The 21,364-nt window shown below is 36.8% G+C and overlaps 1 protein-coding gene across 4 annotated transcripts in view; it reads right to left on the bottom strand.

The window, feature by feature from the left end:
* The window catches only part of ANK3 (ankyrin 3), a 679,804-nt gene that overhangs the window by 220,013 nt on the left and 438,427 nt on the right, over nucleotides 1–21,364 (bottom strand). For all 4 annotated transcript variants that reach the window (XM_053207647.1, XM_053207648.1, XM_027062065.2 and 1 more), the window contains 4 exons: nucleotides 11,483–11,584; nucleotides 10,978–11,076; nucleotides 10,666–10,764; nucleotides 2,349–2,447 (listed from right to left, as the gene is read on the bottom strand). In XM_053207647.1, the coding sequence (XP_053063622.1) occupies nucleotides 2,349–2,447; nucleotides 10,666–10,764; nucleotides 10,978–11,076; nucleotides 11,483–11,584 (399 nt within the window). The remainder of the gene's footprint in view (nucleotides 1–2,348; nucleotides 2,448–10,665; nucleotides 10,765–10,977; nucleotides 11,077–11,482; nucleotides 11,585–21,364) is intronic.

Consider the following 21,364-nt stretch of genomic DNA (forward strand, 5'->3'; position numbering starts at 1 on the left):
AGATACTTAGTGATCTGTATATCACAGTCTAAAACTGCCTGTCCTTCACAGGCAAAAAAAAAGTACTATGAAATCACTTTCATTAGGATATTTATATTATTTAGTATTTTTATTCAAAAATGGGAGTGGGTTTTTCTCTTATCCAACAAGTAGGCATTGCTCTATGCCTACCAAATGTAGTTTCTTTTTTTTTTTTTTTATAAACCAGTAGTTCTTACCTGCCTTTAAGAGTACTATTATAAAAACAATACATTCTCATGATAAAAATCCTCAACAGTATGGAAGGGTATAAAGTGAAAAGTAAATCTCCCTCCTACTGCTCAGAATAAACCACTGAGAACAATATACCATGGAAATTTTCTTCTATCAGTACATATTGTCTTGCCTCACTTCTGATAATTCCAAATAGCATGTTATTGTGTGAGTATAGCAACATTATGAAACAGGCTTCCTACTGGTGCATATTTAGGTTTTTTCCAGTTTTTAAAAAATTGCTCTAATTCTGTTGGTGAACTTCTCATATACCATTTTGGCATCTCCTTCTAATACATCTGGAATGTAAATTCTTAGAAGTGGAATTATAAAAAGGTACGTAAATACTAATTTTTGACAGTTACTGCTAAATGTTCTGCAAAAGTGTTGCAACCAATGGTCAACTTTACCAATACTGTGGGAAAGTTCCAATTTCTTCTACTCTCCAAATCTTTTCTTTATCTCCCGGGCAAAAGACTGGGTCTAATTTTTTAACTGATTAATAAATTAATATTTCTTTGACTATCAGTGAGGATGGGATATTTTCATACATTTATGGTCATTTGTATTTCTTTTTGTGCAAACTGCCTCTTCATTTATTTAGAGGTTTCCCCAGAAGGCATGATCTCAAAAGCTGGGTGAGGTTATATGCAATTCCTCTATTGCTACCTTTCTTGTGCCATTTGGAAAGCACATCAGAATGTAAGAGGAACCCTATTCTGACAGGGATAACTCTGCATCTGTTTTTATGATTTTGTTAAAAATAAAGAATACCCAAATGTTGATCTTTTAATATTAGCAATAGATTTTTTTTTTTTTTAATTTGAGAGCTATATAGAGAGAAAAAGCATGAAAGGAGGACAGGGGCAGAGGGAGAGAGACAGAATCTTAAGCAGTCTCCATACTCAGTGTGGAGCCCCATGCGGGGCTCAATCCCACCACCCTGGGATCATGACTTGAGCCGAAATCAAGAGTTGGATGCTCAACTGACTGAGCCACCAGGTGCCCTAGCAATAGATTTCTAGTGATACGCTTCACCAGGAATCATAATCTTCCATCCAGTTTAGTTTAAAAAATAAACTGTATTACTTAAGACAGTCCCACTGACTTAAATAGCTTTTTATTTAAAAATAACTCTTCTGCGGTGCCTGGGTGGCGCAGTCGGTTAAGCGTCCGACTTCAGCCAGGTCACGATCTCGCGGTCCGTGAGTTCGAGCCCCGCGTCGGGCTCTGGGCTGATGGCTCAGAGCCTGGAGCCTGTTTCCGATTCTGTGTCTCCCTCTCTCTCTGCCCCTCCCCCGTTCATGCTCTGTCTCTCTCTGTCCCAAAAATAAATAAACGTTGAAAAAAAAAATTTAAAAATAACTCTTCTATTCAAGACCGCAAAATTTTCTTCAATACTATGTTAATCTAACACTTAAAACATAATAGTTTTGTTGAAAAGTGTGAATTAAATCCAGTTAATTTTAGAAATACATAAATTCAATTATTATAACTACACTAACATATTTGGAACAAACAGATTTCTAACTTGTCTTATTACAAACATATTTCAAAACAGTGGTTGCCTGTGAGGCAAAATTATAAGAAACAGAAAAGTGTTCTAAAACATGTAAATAGTAAATAGCTCAATTATAAGATAGAGCCAGGCATTTAAGAGCAGAAAGGATATCTATGCAATGAAGATTCCTTAAAGATGAAGAATAGACTTTCTAGTGTATTTCATAAACATTTAAGAATCCCCACATTGGGGCGCCTGGGTGGCTCAGTCGGTTAAGCGGCCAACTTCGGCTCAGGTCATGATCTCGCAGTCCATGGGTTCGAGCCCCGTGTTGGGCTCTGTGCTGACAGCTCAGAGCCTGGAGCCTGTTTCAGATTCTGTGTCTCCCTCTTTCTCTGACCCTCCCCTGTTCATGCTCTCTTCTGTCTCAAAAATAAATATTAAAAAAAATTAAAAAAAAATAAGGAATCCCCACATTAATATATGACTACAATTGAAATACTAGTGGGACAAATTCTCCATGTTACAACTCCAGGCCTACAAAATGCCCTGTAAACATGGGAACTTACCCACAGAAAGAACCAATATATCTTACCTCTGTGGCTAGGCTCTGGCTTGCACCATTGTCAAGAAGAAACTTGACAACTTCCAGGTGGTTTTCCTGGGCTGCCATATACAATGGCGTGAAACCATTCTGCAAAAGAAGAAATAAAATGTTTATTTATGGATTTATGGGGCCAATCTAGTTTTCTACCATACTGGTATTTTTTGTTTCAGAAAATGCTCATGTATAATAAGTTTAAGAATACTTTAATGTGGATATTCATATTCATTAGAAAGCCTAAACATGATAGTTTAAGCAGAATTTATAAGTGTAATTCAAAGTACTTTATAACATAACACTTATAATTTGTAACTTGGGTATAGTTTATAATTAATGGTGTGTGTATAATTCATACCAATAGATCCACTTTAGATAAATAAGTACATTTGTTTAATCATCAACCTCTTAATGAGTGCCTACAATGGGCAAAGGATTTTCCTAGATGATGTAAGGGTTTGAAGAAAAATACATTTGGTCAGTGTCCCAGTGAACTTTTTCCCCACACAATAATTAGCTATTTCATATAAAAGGTGTAATACTTTAAAATTAAACTGAGAGTCTAAAATAGTTCACAATTTGGAAGGAATTTATATTACTTTCAAATAGCTTCAAAGTTGCTACAAATGGGATGACTTGGAGCAAAGGAAAGGACACCAATATGCAAAAAGGTATACTTCAATTTCAAAACAGAATTCAATTAGTAGTCTACGTTTTGGTAAGTTTCCTTCCTTGCATTGTTTTGCAAAGCCATAGTATTTTCATGTTCAGAATACACACACACACACACACACACACACACACACTCTATATGTGTATTTATGTTTGTCTGAAATGTGGCCACTGCCAAAGAATCTGGATTAAAGTAAATGAATGTGTACATTGCATCTTAAGCTTTTGACTAAAAATGTGTTGCATATGTGTGCTTGTTTTCTAGAACAATTTATTTCATATTTATGAAATATTTGAATATGTCATCTATGTAATATTTCAAAATCTTATTGCCAAATACATACACCAAAACATATTTTTCAAATGATAACATTTTCTTTGAATACATTTTTCAGAATACAGTTCTGTTTAATTGTATGTTCTGGAAATTTTATTGTATTCATTATGCAATTACAAGGAATATAGGTAAATATATTCCAAATAAAATGTACCAAATATTACTCAAACTTTTATACTTCAAAAGGTTTAGGTTCATTGTTATAAATATCAGTGACTATATGACTACCTTACTTATCTATAATTCAGCCTCTGGTGACACCACTCTTTTGGCTTTTAGCTAAAAATTTAAAAGTAACTTAAAAAGATCCTTGAGCAGGGCACCTGGGTGGCTCAGTCAGTTAAGTGTCCGACTTTGGCTCAGGTCATGTTCTCACGGTTTGTGAGTTCCAGCCCCACATCGTGCTCACTGCTGTTGGGCACAGAGCCCACTTCAGATCCTCTGACCCCCTTTCTCTGTCCATCCCCCCATCAAAAACAAAATAAAACATTAAGAATTTAAAAAAAAGATCCTCAAGCAGATAAAAGTGATGTCACATAACAAATCTACCATAGTGTATATACTTTATTCATCAGAGAGCTCATCTATTCTACTTACTCTATTTTACATATAATTATAACATGCTAGGTTATCTGGTTGCCAAGCTCAAAATTAGAGACATGAGATTAGAGGCTACAGAATATGACAAAGCATTCAAGCTTCTTCCCTTTAAATTACATCACTGAAGTTCACTGCTATCCTGTTCTCTCATGAAAGGTTTGATCAACATTAAACGTGGAATGATTACAACAAAATGTGTGTGTACATATGTGTGTGTGTGCGTGTGCATACAGGCAGGTATGTGTGTATGTGCCTGGTGTGTTTTGTCTTTGTCACTCTTCCCATAGATTTGAGGGAAACTAAGAGGTACTTTAGGATTACCCTTATATTGCCGATTATTTTATTATTTTCTTATTTGACCAAGATGGAAGATTACTTAATTCTTGGTTGAGTTAAATATTCCTTAAAAAAAAACAGAAAAAAACAACAGAAAATATTAAGAAAGAAGAAAAAGGTAAAAACTAGGGGGATTTTTGTTATAGCTCAGTGAACTACTGAGTGTCTTTCCTCACCAGCTGAAATTTCCAGATGGAAGGTCCAGTTTTTAGGAGAAAAGTTCTTAAGAAAAATTTTGAAAATAGATGTTATTCTCTCAAACATAAATATCAACAATTTATGTCAGTGGATTCTCTCAACTTCAGGGCAGAGGTTTGCTGTCGTTCAAGGTTACCTAAGGAACACTGGTCTGCATACAAATACCCGGCTTCTGGCCTGATGTACGTAGACAGTTCTTGAGTTTATCTTCCAGAACCAAACGTTTCATGAGCCAGGAAGATAATCCAAAACCAGGTACTGAGGTTTAAGGGATGTTGGAGCTTACAGACCTGGAGCTTTCAAAGAGTGATTCTTAACAAGCACGACTTTTAAATCATTCCACATGCCCTTCTCACAAGAACAGAAATTGAACTGTGTAGAACTGTGATCACTCAAAAATCATATGTAGATAAGAGTCACAGTAAGATTGAGCCCTATAATTAATCATTTCCCACAAATGCTTCTCCTCTTTTTTTTTTTTTTTTTTTGTTAGTGTTTGCCATTCTATTGCCATTACCTGAAAGCTGGTCATTTTCTGAATGGTCACATTCTTTCACATTTTTTCAGTTTTATATATATTTTTTAAAATATAATTTACATATCATAAAACTCACCCATTTGAAGTGTAAAATTTAGTGGGGCAACCATCTCCACTATCTAATTCCAGAACATTTTCATCACCCCAAAAAGGAATTCTGTACTATTAGTATTCACTCCCCATTGACCCCTCCCCATGCCCTCTGGCAAACACTAATCTGCTTTCTGTCTCTATGGATTTGCCTGTTCTGAACACTTCATATAAATGGAATCACACAATATATGGCATTGAATGGGGATGAATGGTCTCATTTTACTTCTGTGGTTCATATTGATAAAATGTTTTTGGTGTTTTTGTTTTTTCCTCCATAATGGACATTTCCATTTTATAGTGGAAATTTGAGTGTTTCTTTATTTTGTTTTGCTTTAGTTTTGGTCAGCAAGCATCTGTCTCTTCTAGCAATGTCACTCCCATTTTCTTTAGGGCACTACCTCTTCCCTGAAATGTAGGTAGTGCCTGTCTTGGTTGGACTTTAAGACAATTTAGCCTGAACTTCTTCAACCACAGAGTAGGCACATGTACAGGATATCTTCTGTTTTCTCTTCCAGGTCTACTCTCTATTTTTCTTAATTCTATTTTCTGCCAAATCCCCCCTCCCCCCTCTCAAATGATCTGTAAAAACTATTATTGAAGGGCAACTTTACTGTTTAGCTTCTGGTTACTCCCACCCTAACTCTCTGGTTACCAAAGCTTTCCAAAAAGCTCCTTTAGCTTTCTATTTGATGTGTTCCCCAAATAATTTCAATAAATTCCCATTTTTGTTCAAGTTAGTTTCTGTTGTTTTAATCCCAAAAATCCCAATACAAATTTTTAAAATCAAGAAAGGATCAACATGGCATGAGAATACATGTACACCATCTAGTTATGGTTCTAGGGAGTAATTATAAGCATCCTTTGGAAAGAATGAAAATATGATCATTACACTCTCATACAAAGAGGCTTAAGGCACAAGGATTCCAATGTGTTGTCAATGGACAACCTACAGCTGAAATGATTTTTTGTAAAATAGAACCTACATTGGGAAAATGGTCAGATTTCAGAAAGAATATTATTTTTCTTTTAAGATAAAAAAGTACACCACTGTTTTTTTTTTTAATTAATTTCCTAACTTAGGAAATTTCCAAAACAAAGAGCTGGCCAAAAGGGAACATATGGGTGCCTAATTTGCATTTTTTTTTCTGTAGCAACAATAGACTCAATTTTCAAAAGGCAGAACAGTTCAAGATTGAGAAAGTATGCTTGTTGATACCTGATTTGATGCATTATCTTCAGTACCTTCGGCTCAGAACATTTATTGTGATATTATCATAAGCATTCAAATATACAGACCTACAACTTTATAGACCATGCTGAGGCATGCTGCCTAATATCTACCCAAAGAAAATAAAATAGAAAGTAAGGGCTTAAATTTTATCCATGAACTTTTTTTATCCATCCTAGGTTTCTACAGCCAGCCGGTGTACCTTATGAAGTGTTGCTCTGAATTAAAATGTTTACAAGGGCATGGTGATAAATTTGCACTGATTTACAGGTGATACTGATTTTTGTGAATGTAGGTTAGATTACCGGTCTGCTATAAGGTCAAAGGTCAGAGAGGCTTTATCTGGACCACACCTATTTTCTGACTTCCTCAAGACCTGACCTCCTCACCGAAGGAAAACATTTAAAAACACAAAAAGACCAAGGAGGCACTGGTTTAATCGAAAGGTCTTGTCCTTTCTGAAAAGGAACACGGAAACCTAGTCAGAAGTTACCTGTTTCACCCTGGGGTGCAGATGGGTGGGGATGGGCAGATGGGGGTTGGGGTGGGAAGAGGTTTTCCAGTTTGTCCTTCCATGCATTTTGATGGTAGAACCATGTGAATATATCACCTATTCATAACTTAAATAAATACAATGTAAAAATTTTTAAAAAAATACCCCCACCAAATACCTGCAAAAGGTCTTGTCTTTGCTAATACCACTATGAAAACTTGTCCACTTAGAATACTTTGATAGTTATGATAAAATAATATTTGAAACAGACCTTGCTTCTTTATGAACACGGTGCCTTATATTACAGAATAAAGATAGAGAAGGAGAAAAGAGTGAGGGATGTCATTTGATGTGGTAATTTGAGAGTTTACACTTGCAAACACTAGTAATCATTGTTGCTGTATTTAGTACAAAGTATTATGGACTTAATCATAGTAGAGTTCTTTATAATCACAATTTAATTATTCAACCCAATTTCTTTCTCAGGGTAGGCCTAAATCATTTCTGGAATGTTAAGTAAGATAAGAAAGAGTTAACTAACTTAGTAAGATGTAACATCAAGGCAATGACAAGAATTAAAGTGACATCTAAAAATTCTTAGTTTACAGACCCTCAGTTTATAAGATCAGAACTTGCTGTTGCCCAATTTCACTTTTATTTTCAAGATAAGGATAACTTTTATACACAAGGAAGGTGAGGGGGGCTCTCTTTATACTATTTATTGTTGGCTACTAAATATTACCTATTTGGTTAAAATTTCACTTAGGGATGTGGTCTTTCTTGAATATTAACATTCCTGCGATGTTTTCTGTGCTGACACCTAAATGGAATTTGATCTCAGTTGTTCTTTGTAAGAGTTCCTATTGAAGTACTCCCACCAGAAATTATCATGGAAAACCCATTTGCTGCACGACCATCTCATTACTTATTCTGTTCACGGAATGGCACAGCTCGGAAGGCACACGGGGACAGGTGTCCAAATGAAGGCGCCATGCTTGACTGTGAACTGTGGGGCAGGGCACGCCAAGCACAGCTGTAAGGAACAAGAAATTCCATGGGCTCTATTCTTCTCATTTGTCATCAGCAGGGAATGTGTATCAATTGAAATCAAATCTGGTTAGGATTTGATTTCAACTGCAGAGTCTCTCATTGTCAAGGAGGTTTAAAACTCTGGGTGCTCTAAAGAACAGTCAAGAATATGCACATTACTTAAAAGGAGGAGGCTTATGTCTTCTTCTGTGGGGGGAGAAAGGAAATGAAAAAAATGGATTAAAGAGTTCTCTCACTCTCTCAGAGCTTAACATTAGTTATTTTCCAGTAAAAAGTTATAGGGACGTTTGAAAAAATGTTTTAAAAGCATGGTGCTTTGCTTATGGTCAGTTGTTCTGTATCTCTTTCAAAATATTTTACTTGTCAATATTCAATTTTATAACATTCCTTTCTGGAAAAGCATCATTGGTCCAAGTAAACCTTCATAGGGAATCAGAATAAAGGGGCATAGACCATGGATCAAAGGTCCAACCACAAGCAACTAGAAAAAAAAATAGATCAGATATACATGAAAGCACATGTTTGGAAGTGCCACACAGTTGTTTTTCCATGACACTGATATTTAACAGCATCGGAACCATGTTACTAACCATGGAGGGTGTCACTGCAATTCTGTGGACCCATGAAATATAGGAGGATCCTGTTATCCAAAGATAATCAGTACTGAAAAAGGCTGAGGAAATCAAGTACACTTAAAATGAAAAAAGTTAGTTTGAGACTTTATTGTAAAAGACAAAACTAGAAACTGTAAAAGCAAGTTTAGGAGTTAAGCAAATATTGGCTATAACTGGATGCATGTACAAGTTCTCACAATGAACAAAGCCTAAGTCAAATAGGATTTCCGTGGGAAAAAAAAAGGGTAATTTTTCCAACAAAATTATATGGTAGCTTGATGTCCTTCACTTTTTATTTTCACTGCTTAAGTAAAAATACAGTCTTTTTGCAAATGTGTTTTGCAAACCAAAGACCTCACCTAATTTTTGGGGGGGAGGGTAATTTAATCTTTGATTAAATCATTAAACCATTTGATTTCAACTCATTCTCACTTGAAACACTTATCAGAGAATCATCCTAATTCTTCACACATTGCCAGAAAAAAACACAACCCACAGCTGTGCAGCCAGTGTTCCCCCATGCCATCCCCCTAACTTCATGCAATCCTGTGTCTTGCAAAACTTGCTGTTTTGTTCCATAATCAATTTGTTCAATATCCAACCTCCTGGAGTTCACACTTACACACAAGGGTAGATGAAAGCATCCAACTAGAAGGAACGTTTGAGCAAGGGCCAGTTTTAAAAATGGTCAGGTCCTTAGTGAATATTTCTGTGTTATGATGATGTTTGCTTTTCTATACAATCTTATTTCTGTGGGAACTCAAATAATGAAAATTTTGAATTATGAGGACCAATTTTTAAACCTATTTTAAAGTATTTTTTTTTTAGACTGAAAGTCTACCAAATGGTAATATACTTGTGTTCTTTTTAGAACTTCATGCAAGACTCAGAGCACACAGGAGGACCTACTAAATAAATTATTAGTGTATATCCAATACAAAGAATCTGGAATTTTTAGTTTAGGAAATTTTAAAGTTTATTCTGTGTGTTTTTTATTTTAATCTGTTTCACGGAACAACAAGGAGGCCTTAGTTACTAAACAGGAATTAAGCAGTGTCTTCCCATTTTCAGCTATATAAAGCACTGAGATATTATGAACTATTAAGAGCATTTCCTCACTTACAGGAACTCTCATTTCCTTTGTAAGTTAATAAATACTGAGGCTGGACCTAAGCTAGCATGATAAAATAGTAAAAGACCCTACATTACAAATATTCCCTAAATATTTGTGTCTATGACTACCAGTCATACAGTTTCATAAATGGATAACTTTTTAATTTTTTATTATTTTTTAATTTAAATTTTAGTTACTTAACATACAGTGCAATTTGGTTTCAGGAGTAGAAATCAGTGATTCATCACTTACATATAACAGTGCTTATCCTTAGTACCCATCACCCATTTACCCCCACTCACCTCCCTCCATCAACCCACAGTTTGTTCTCTATTGTTAAGAGTCTCTTATAGTTTGTTTTTCTCTCTTCTCTTTTCCCCCACCTTCCCACATATTCATCTGTCTTGTTTCTTAAATTCCACACATGAGTGAAATCATATGGTAACTGTCTTTCCCTGATTGACTTATTTCACTTAGCAAATACATTCTAGCTCCATCCATGTTTTTGCAAATGGCAAGTTTCATTCCTTTTGATGGCTGAGAAATATTCCATTGTAAATCCACATCTTCTTTATCTGTTCATCAGTTGATGGACATTTGGGCTCTCTCCATAGTTTGGTTATTGCTGATAATACTGCTATAAACATTGGGGTGCATGTACCCCTTCAAATCTGTCTTTTTGTACCCTTTAGGTAAATACTTAATAGTGTAATTGCTGGATCATAGGGTAGTTCTAGTTTTAGTTTTTCTGAGGAACCTCCATACTGTTCTCCAGAGTGGCTTCACCAGTTTGCATTACCACCAACAGTGCAAGAGGGTTCCCCTTTCTAGATGGATGACTTTTAAAAATCTCTCTCACATAAATATATTGCAAATGAGGATATATATGAATTTAAATAATCTGCAACAACATAACTGTTCATTGAATATAACTCTTAGGAATTATATTCTCAGAGGATACATATGCCAAGCAAGGACTTGACCCAAACATTTATAAATTATAACAAAATTTATTGGCAATAGAGTTGGTAGGTTTACCTGAGATTGTGCATTGACATTGGCTCCATTTGTGACCAAGACTTTTACCACCTCTGCTTGCCCAGCCAAAGATGCTATATGCAAGGCTGTGTTTCCTTTCTGTAAAATGAAAAGATACATCACTCACCCTCTTTTTCTCTTTATTTCAACATTTTATAAAATATGGAATCCTTCTATGTTTCTAAGTTCCCCAAAGAGAACATGGTTGGTTGATAAGTATCTCATGAGAAGCCTGCCCTGATTCTTATCAAAGGCTGAATCCTTACTGAATCTGTCAATTGACATAAAAACCATTAAATATGTGATACTGACCTTTGTAGCTGCATCCACATTGGCTTCTCTCTGTAGCAGTTCAGAAACAACTTCTACATGGCCTTCTTTAGAAGCAAGATGGAGCGCGTTCAACCCATTCTGATTAAGAATGAAGGGAAAACTTTACTCAGCAGGTTGAGAATAGAGCAGCAAACAGTCTACTTAGAACTCTGAAGATAATATCCCACCAACAATCACTTGTATGTGTGCAGTATAGAATCTTGAATTAGGAATAAAGGTACTTGAAAATTAGGCAGGTTGTTCTAGTATCATTTTTTACTAAATTTTAAGAATTCTTAAAGAATGCATACCTACATGTGTGAATGCCCCTTTAACAAAGCAGAGTAATTTGAAAATCTGACTGATGATGTTTAGCCAGAAAAAAGAAAAAAGGCAAGAAAGAGAAAGTCTTGGTAATAACTAAGGAAAGATTCAAGGAGTTTATAGTCTGGATTTTTTAAAATTTTAACTAGAAAATTAAACAGCAACAAAAACCACAACTAACCTGATTGCAAATGTTTATGTCAACCCCATTTTTTATGTAGTCAAGGGCCTTTTCAAGGTGTCCAGCTCGAGCTGCTCTTAAGTAACTTGCATTGGCATCAGACTAAAAGAAAAAAGAAAAACATTTTGATGAAATGAAACTCATATACATGTTAGAGCAATTCAGCTTATAGTCCAAACTAAAAAGATTTTTAAAGTCAATGTTTTTAAATTGAACTATTGTATTTCTAACATGAAAATACTCTAAAAAGTCTTTGTGAAATCACCAGGAAAAGGATAAATTCTTGAAAAGTTAGTTTCAAGTATACAAAGTTACCCTTTGTGTGATGTCATAACTGAGAAAATTTCCCATAATATGTAGGTGCCTTCAATCAACATACAATTCCTAGGGACTAAAGAGAAATCCTATAACTTCCTGGTGGTTTCATTATGAAAATCTCATTATTCTATTTTACAGAAATTTAACATCTATTCCATTCTTTCATATTTAACTGTCCCCACCAGTTTTTCAATTCATAGGTTCACAAATATGTTTAATGTTATTATACTAGTTTAACAGGAATTTGTAGGATGTTCTCTTGGATTTTCCCACAGCACAAAGCCATGTGTTAGAACATAGAATGTTTCTGAAAAGCATTTATAAATTTCTGTACAAATTGTGAAGAGTACTTTCTATATATTTTCAAGCAAGCTAAGGCTACCACCTAAGAAAACTCTATTAGGAACATTAGCAAGAGCAAATAAATAAATACATATAAACTGGAAAGCAACAAAAACCAAATCTGTAATGCATTCACCAAAAGCTTACAACTCTGCCTTTCTGCTAAACACTAGTACTTCTGATTGTGGGGTTGAAACCACCTATACCAGTGAACCTTTAATGGAAAGAAGACAGGGAGATGAAAGAATTCAAAGTTGGGTCTGCACAACTTGTAAAGGAGTCTTGCTCAGTGTAGAACAACATAGAAGCAGGTTTTCCTGAAAGGGTAGCCAAAAACATCTCATCATTGGTTATCAATGCCATCATGTGGGGGTATGGCTGAAATAACAGAGGAAATTGTCTTCTTTCAGCCATTTGGCAAATACCTTCAAAGCCTCTGTTCACAGGCCACCTCATCTGGAAAGCCTTCCCAGACCTCCCAGTCAGAGATTAATTGCTTGGTGCTCACAAAGCATGAATTTTGTTGACTCCTCTGGGTATTTCTCACACAGCATTATAGTTTTTGGTATACCTGTCCTTCTTCCTCTCTAAATTGTAAGTCCCTTAAGAATAAGCAGAGGTAGCCTTGATCAAGGGGTAGGCATACAGAAAGCTGACAAGATGCCAATCTTTGAGGAGTGCTACTTCATCCTTGGAAATGTAATTGTGATAAAGGAAATTCCATTCTGAGAAGAGTCTTTGGTTCTGGTGTGGGTCAATTTAGTAAGGATTCGATTTGCTCAGGTCTTCAAAGGATAGGCCACTATTTCTATGTGTTCCACCCTCCTCATTTATAGCAGTACACCTTTCCCTGAAGAAGTATTCCTTTGTCTAAATCATGCCTTCCCAATCTCAGCATTATTGGCATTTTTTAAAGAAAGATGTTATTTTATTTTATGTAATCTCTATCCCCAACATGGGGCTGAAACCCACAACCTCAAGAGTTGCACACTCCACCAACTCAGCCAACCACCCACCCCTACTGGCATTTTGATCCAAGGAACTCTTTGATGTGGGAGATGGTCTTGTTTGGTGTAGATGTTTATTAGCATCCCTGGCCTCTAACAACTATCACCTATTTGTGACTACTAAAAATATATCCTGAATTGCCAAATTTCCCTTGGCAGTTGGGGAAGAGGGATTTTCCCAGCTGAGAACCACTGCTCTAAATAAAGAGAAAACCAATTTATTTACAGATTGTAGGCCTGCCTGAGTTACCACATGCCTTGACTTACTGCAGGCCAGTGACTATATGTATAACATTCATTTTTGTGTTTCCCCTGGAATTAGAAGCATCCTGGCACACAGCAGGTGCCTAAAAATGGTTTTGTGAATGAATGAATCAACAAATAAGTACATTGTATGGAAATAACTGTACTAATTAAAATATTGCCTGCAACAATACAGGAAGTTTTATTCGTAACAGCAGCCACAACTATCTAAATGGAGAACCTGCTAGAATTCAAAGCTGACTGCCAAAGATGATAAACTAAGCCATTGAGTTGGTATCTGGGAACACACGTAGCTATTGCTAAAATAAAATTGGGATGTGAGTCAAGCATGCAAATCATTTAATCAGAACAGAGGGTTAAGTAAGAGGAGGACAAGAGATATGGCTTCAAATTAGACAAAGGACAAACCAAAAGTTTGAAGGAATTTCAAGAAAAATAAAATACAGTTTTTAAAGAGGTTTGCTACTTTGAGATGGTTGGGGGCACGGTTGTCTGGTTTCAAGTCCAGTTAGAAATATATTAGCTATGTGAGGATGGCTCATTGTACCGTAAAACATCATCTTCTTTGTGCCTGCTCAATGACTTATCAGCGAATTTGCCCAGAAGGGCTCTGAGGCTGTTCTGGGAACAAATGACATCAGTATTGGATGTTTCAACTGCCAGAGATAACAACTGTGAGTTAAGCATCCCCAATTCTGACTCTGAGTGCATAAAAACAGCTACTAAAGAAGTTCAAACAGAGGTATCATAATTCAAGGAAAGCCTCTGAGTTGATTCCATATCTGAAAAGTTTTGACAACTGTATATACTGCCCATTTTCCTCTCCGAAATTTTCTCACCAGAATCTCTAAAGCAAAACAAAATACAACGATAAAAAAATTCTAATCCAGTGCTTCTCTACCTATTTGGAGTTCAGATTCTTTTGAGACTAACAAAAGTTGCAAAGAAATCCCTTTCCTTCAACAACTGTACATATATGCACACATACACCAAATCTGCACATACACACCAAACCTGTGCGTGCACACAAAATTTGCACACTGATTTCATGTGGCTCGGGATTGCCAACCCTGCTCACGGATCCATGTTTAAGAACATGTTTAACATGAATCCATGAGCAGTAGATAAATGATTAAGAGTTTTCCGGTGGATACCTTCACTGTATATGTCTCACCCAGTGACCCTAGTATCAAATAATTCTCTAAGGTAGCTAATTTATCACCTGAGAACTTTAAGAAAAAGAGAAGAAACAAAAAAAATTATTTTCTTCCCTTTTCTCAGCCCTCTGTTATGCACAGGCATGCTTAACACACTGATACAGAACAATCAGCTACTTTATACTTCCAAGAAAAAGTATGGGCAATAAAGAAGGAAGAAAATACAAAGAAAAAGCAAGAGGAAGAAAATGAAGCCTGCCTTGAAGAAAAATGACAACTTAGGGAGTGTGGTTATTCCTGCCTTCAGAAGAAGAACCAAGAAGATCCTCCTTTTATTCTCAACCACCTTCAAACAATGCAGCCCTGTCTTCCACAAATATTTGCTGAACATGGATGGGGCGCTAGTCAAGGCTGACATCTGGCTGCACAGAGGTGAGCGAAACATACTGGCACCAGTGAAGGCTCGCTTTCACCTCCCTCTTACACTTTACCAAATCATGTTGCTTAAGTGGCAGGGTAAATAATGGATTCTTCCCTATTTTTTTTTTCAAATTCTATCCCTAGTACCTACATGATGCTCTTTATTTCCTTAATGCTAAAAATATATAATATTTTGTATTTGGCTCAATATCAATGTGTTGTGTCTCTGAGCTGTCATTTCATCAAAAACTTGGGAGTCACTCTTTACACAGACTACAGCCTGGGTTTTAGTCCCAAGCATGCTATCAAAACAACGCCTCTTAAAGCCAGTTGTAGACAAAGCCCTATGAAAGGAAATCAGCTCTCATGAGAAGGTAAGCTCTGCCACGTGAAAAGTCAAACAGAGGAGATCATTGCCTAGTGAGTCAGTTGGCACAAAATGAATATAAGCAGGTCAGTCAGCATTTTTTCCCGTAGATGATCAAAATCTGTAGGAAGAATCTGTAAAATGATAACGTCTTTCATCACCATTTCATGTCTTGTCTACTTAGTCATTTTACTAGACAGAAAAGAAATACGAACCACGTGTATTTTTCAAGGAAACAGCTTCAAGGGTAGAGTCAAGTATTATTATGGATTAATCTAATAACTCAGCATTTCCACCTATACTGGCATATTGATATTTTCAGCAGAAAGCAGTGATTGGAATGAGTAAGCATTTCCTGAGTGCCAACATCAGTAATAAACTAATACTTCATACCTCTGACTATATGCTAGACACTATTACAAGTACTTACATTAACTTCATTATATTAGTCACTTACTACAGTATGTATTAATTGCATGAATCCTTACATTAGTTTAGTCCTTATAATATTTACATGAAGTAGTGTAGTGAATTGTGTCTCTCCAAAATCTCGGAACCCCAGAAGATGGCATAGGACACAGGACATGGATATAGGATCTTTGCACAAATAATTAGTTAAGATGAGGTCAGACTGGATTTGAATGGGCCCTAAATCAATGACTGATGGTTTTAGAAGAAGAGAAAATATATAAATATCAAATCATTATATTGTACACCTCAAAATAATATAATGGTATATGTCAACTATATCTCAAAAAAAAAATAAAAAGACAAGACACACAGATACATAAGAGAGAACATGTAAAGATGCAGGAAGAGGCTGGAGTTAAGTTGACACAAGATAAAGAGTGCCAGGTGGGGCACCTGGGTGGCTCAGTTTGTTAAGTGTTTGATTTCAGCTCAGGTCATGATCTAAAGGTTTGTGAGTTCGAGCCCCACATCAGCTCTGTGCTGTGCCCCCACCTCCCACTCACATACTCTCTCAAATATAAATACACATTAACAACAACAACAACAAAATGCCAGGAACCACCAGAAACTGGAAGACACAAGGAAGAATTATCCACTCAAGCCTTTGGAGGAAGTGTGGCCTTGTGGACACCTTGATTTTGGACTTCCGGCCTCCAGAACTGTGAGTGAGTAAGTTTCTATTGCCATAAGCCACTGAGTTTGTGGTGGTTTGTTATGGCAGCCCTAAGCAACTGATACAAATAAGAACAATTACTAGCTCCATTTTATAGATGAAGAAACTGAGCTATAGAAAGGATGAATGACCTTCCCAGGGACACACAGCTTATGAGTGGCAGAAATACAAACCCAGACAGTCTAACTCCAGAGTCTAGGCTGTTAATCACTAGCTTGAGAAAGGGCTTAATAAATGTTTGGTCCATAGTTTATGCTTGCGAACTCTTGGTTCATTCATTCATCTTCCATCCATCCATCCGTCCATCCAACCATTAAATTAACTATGTAAGTACTTTCAGGTATATCCTCTCTAGACCACAATTCCTTTAATGAGTTTAGTTGAAGCCTCAAGATCAGGCTGACAGTGGACTGGCAGAACAAATGTAGATTGGAGGCTCAGTGAGTATGTAATAGAGCTGTGCTCCATTGCTTCTAAACCTCAGGGAGCAATGTCTGAGAACTGTTAATACCTGATCTACCAATTCTTGAATCTTTTTCTTTTATCTCATTTTCCCAACTATCTGGGAACTGTATGAAGGGTAAGAGCATCCTTCCTGTAAGCTTCAGGGTCCTTTTCTCTACTAGTGTCCTGCCCTCTGCTTACCGACATACTCAGGTGTTTCTTAAACAACTTAAAACAAAAACAAAGCAAAAAACTTTCCCCCACATTTCTACCTAGCACTCCCTGCAAATGATGATCTCCTCTATTTCTCTACTGCTGTTAGCCTGCACCCTAGCTACTCCACTTATTAGAGGTAAGTTTTATCAAGTAACTTTGGCAAGCTTCTTACGTGTGCCTCCAGTTTCTCAGCTGTCAAATGGGCATAAAATAATCTAGTATCAGAATGAAATTAGCTTGTTTATATCAGGTGCTTAGTGTGAGTGCATAGCAAGCACTCAATAAATGATTATAACTTTATTTTGGTGAGTGTGATGCTAAGTGAAATAAGCCATACAGAGAAAGACAGATACCATATATTTTCACTCTTATGTGGATCCTGAGAAACTTAACAGAAACCCATGGGGGAGGGGAAGGAAAAAAAAAAAAGAGGTTAGAGTGGGAGAGAGCCAAAGCATAAGAGACTCTTAAAAACTGAGAACAAACTGAGGGTTGATGGGGGGTGGGAGGGAGGGGAGGGTAGGTGATGGGCATTGAAGAGTGCATCTTTTGGGATGAGCACTGGGTGTTGTATGGAAACCAATTTGACAACGAATTTCATATATTAAAAAAAAATCACCCTATTAGCATCAAACATGTTCAAGGCTTCGTCTGGGTTAGTCTCACTGCTTCTATATCCTTAACACTAATTCATATTTGAGTTCTTGGCAATATGGCTTATCTGGTTCATCAGTCAAGCTTCTCTGCACAAAATCACTGATGACCTTCCAATCATCGAATCCCATTGCTTAAACGTTAGCTCTGCCTTTTCTTAATGTAAAACCATTTGACATTACTGACCCCCTTCTCTTTCTTGAAAGTCTTCCCCTTAGTTTCCCTCATGTCTTTGTTCACTCTTTTTTGTTCCTTACTGTCCCAACCCATCACTAAAAAATGGGTGTTTCCTATTTTCAGAACTCATATTTCTTTCCCCCCCCGTGCTCGTTCCCAAAGTGACCTCATCACTGCCGTGGTTTCCACCATTCTCTTGAAGCCTAACATTCTGCATGTACATTGCACCCATTGGATCCCAAAACATTTCCACTTCCATGTCCGCCAATTCCCTGACCTTCACTGCAACAACAAACATTATAATCTATGATCAATGTATAAAGCATCTGCTGCAGCAACTAGGTACTAATGTCAGAGATGTGAATCATAAATTCCTTTCATTTTCTTATTTGTATTTAAAGGTCCCAAGATTTCCAAGCCACTCAGGCATACAATTTTGGTGTGAATCTTTTTTTTTTTAATTGAGGTATGATTGACATATAACAATCATATTTACTTTCAGGTATACAATGTACTGACTTGATATTTGTATATATTGTAAAATGATCATCACAATAGGTCTAGTTAACATTTGCCACCATAAATAGCTACAGATTGTGTGTGTATGTGTGTGTGATGCGAAGTGTGAATCTTTGATTACTTACTTATTTCTTCTTTAGTCTCTCCCTCAAACTCTCTTCTAGAAAATTATGTGTATGTTTCTTATCAAACATTCTGCCTCAAGGGACTTTTACAGTGTTTATCCTCCTTTTAAAAAGCACTTATCGTAATGTATATCATACATACAAAAGAATGCCTGAAGCATATATGAACAGCTTAAAGAAAAATAATGGAAGAAACAGCCTCATGCCCAGTAAACTCAAAAATGAAAGTTACAAGCACTCCATAGACTTCCAATGAGCCCTTCTTTGACCGGCTCTCCAAAGGCATCCTCTGTTCTAGTTAATCATTCTCAACATCTATGTAAACCTCCCCAACCTAAATGTTATGTAGTGGACTGTCTTTGCACTCTCTGTAAATGGAATCATACATTATGGATCCTTCTGTGACATGCTTCCTTTGTCTAATGTTGTCTTAGAGTCATTCATGCTGACATGTATAACTGCAGCCAATTTATCACTGTGGCTGCAGAAGATTCCATTATATGATTGTAACACAATCTATTTATCCACTGTGGAGTTGATGAATGTTTGAGTTGTTTCCAGTTTGGGTCTACTATGAACAGGGTTGCCACGAACATTCTGGCTCTAATCCTGGTGCAAACAGGCAAGGATTTTTAAGGTACATACCTACTATCATAAACGCTGTGTCACTTGGTATGTGCTAACTCAACTCTACCAGTGAATGGAAAATTGTTTTTCAAAGTGATTGTACCAATTTACACTTTCTGTGGTTTGTGATTATTGACCATGATTTCATATTCCTTAGAAATTAATCTTTGGGAATTCTTTCAGGCCTGGGTTAAGGATGCCATACTCCAAAAACGAATTTAACATTGCTTCTTCCAGTTGCTTAGAGGCACTGTCAACCCAAGATTATTTTTAAAATAAATGTTTGCCTTGAGAGTTTTTTGGTTTTGTTTTAAAGACTACACAAATAAATTTAGATTTCAAGCTCGTATGGATATGAGGGATTCCTTGTGGTTACAAATTCTCAGGGAAGATTTTTTTTCCCTTCCAGCTGGTGACAAATTCAGACAGGCAAGTTTTTGCTACTCTTTTTATGTGGTGGATTTATTTCCTGTCCACCCCTGTATTGGGAGCCAAACCCTTTGGAGCCCAGTTTATTAGGGGATCTCTTATTAGACTGCCCATTTGGGCATGTTCTAGGCTTTGTCTCCTGGGCCCTGTGTCTATGTAGACAAGTAAAACTGGTTCTTGCTTTCATGTCATTTTTACCTCTATAGATCCCTTACTTTTGTGCCAGTTTACAAGTGCACTTCAAAGGACTTATTTTTATCATTATCCTAACATTTTAGCTTTCCTTACAGCTGGGAATATGCGTAACCTTTTCTTTTTTTTTTTTTTTTCTATTCACCCTGTTCTAATTGCCCAGTTCAGGCCCTAGCCATGTGATGCCCAGATCATTCTGAAAACCTCTAAGAGGTTGTAGCCAGTACACTATCCCTAGCTGAATATTCCAGGAGCACCGAACAGTGTTCAGGAGTTCACTGAGGAGCCACTGAGGGTTCTGAGAAAATCATGACAAAAACAGTAAGTGCAATTTAGTGAATGCCTACTATAGGTCAGACTCCACTAAGCATTTTACATATGTAATTTTTACACATGCATTGTTAGTGTTTATTTCTTAAAAATTCAATCAAGATAGGAACCTGCATTGCAGATGTGAAAAACTGAATTTCATGAAAGTAAGTGGCTTGCCCAAGGTCACACAGCTAATAAGTAAGCAGCAAGGATTGAAAGCCATAAGTATTTGATAAAAACCCAGGCTCCTTCCTCAATACCAGTGGTTCCGTGGGGCCCTAGCAGACAAACTAAGATCAAGAGTGAGGCGGAGTAAGCTGATTTCCTTATGCCTATTTGCAGTTTCACCCCAAGTAGATACACTAGTATCTGCTTTTTATGTTGATGTTTGATGGCAAGCTTCATTTGTAAAAATGTTTCTGCTTTTAAATCACAGTATTCAATTGCTATTGCATAGCCTCCAAGGCCCTTTAAATCCTGACGCAAACAAACACTTCCAACCCAAACCAAAAACACAAATACTGATCTTGACAGCAATCTAGACAGCTTTTCATTTCTCCCACTTATTATTTCTAGACAGGCCCCATAATATCCTGTCACTGTGATGTCATCCAGGACATCTCTCTGCTGACTAGTAGACCTCACTCTCTCTCCCCCGTCAACAGGTGTAGTAACTAAGTCCTAGGACCAGTTCAACTGTCACTTCATCTGTGCAATTTTCTCCCCAAATACCAGATATGACACCCCTCCCCTGACCTTGGGACTCCTACAGCATGTGCTCTGTTTTGCTCAGGATCCAGTGAGTCTATCAAGCTGGACAGTAATGTCTTTTTGGGCAGGTGCTTGTCTTATTCAGGACAGAGTTCTACCTAACAGAATCCCAGTACACGCTGAACCAAGAAATGCTGATCCCTTGCATGGTCCAATGCTCTAATCATTCCTCAGGAAGCGAAATCCTACAGAAACTTAATTAGGAACCAAAAAAGTCTGCTCTTCCTTGCTGTTTCTCCATTTCACCAAAGAAAGGTAAGAGTCCAGGGACAGACTTAGGGGTTCTTCCACACTTGAAGAGAAGATAAAAGGGGTGATGCTCAGTGAGTCTGAGATTACTCTGGTTTCCCAATTCACCTTAGGCAAAGCACCTTATTTTTGTGATGCTTGCTGGGAT

This window comes from Acinonyx jubatus, chromosome D2, assembly GCF_027475565.1.
Source record: "Acinonyx jubatus isolate Ajub_Pintada_27869175 chromosome D2, VMU_Ajub_asm_v1.0, whole genome shotgun sequence".
NCBI lineage: Eukaryota > Metazoa > Chordata > Mammalia > Carnivora > Felidae > Acinonyx > Acinonyx jubatus.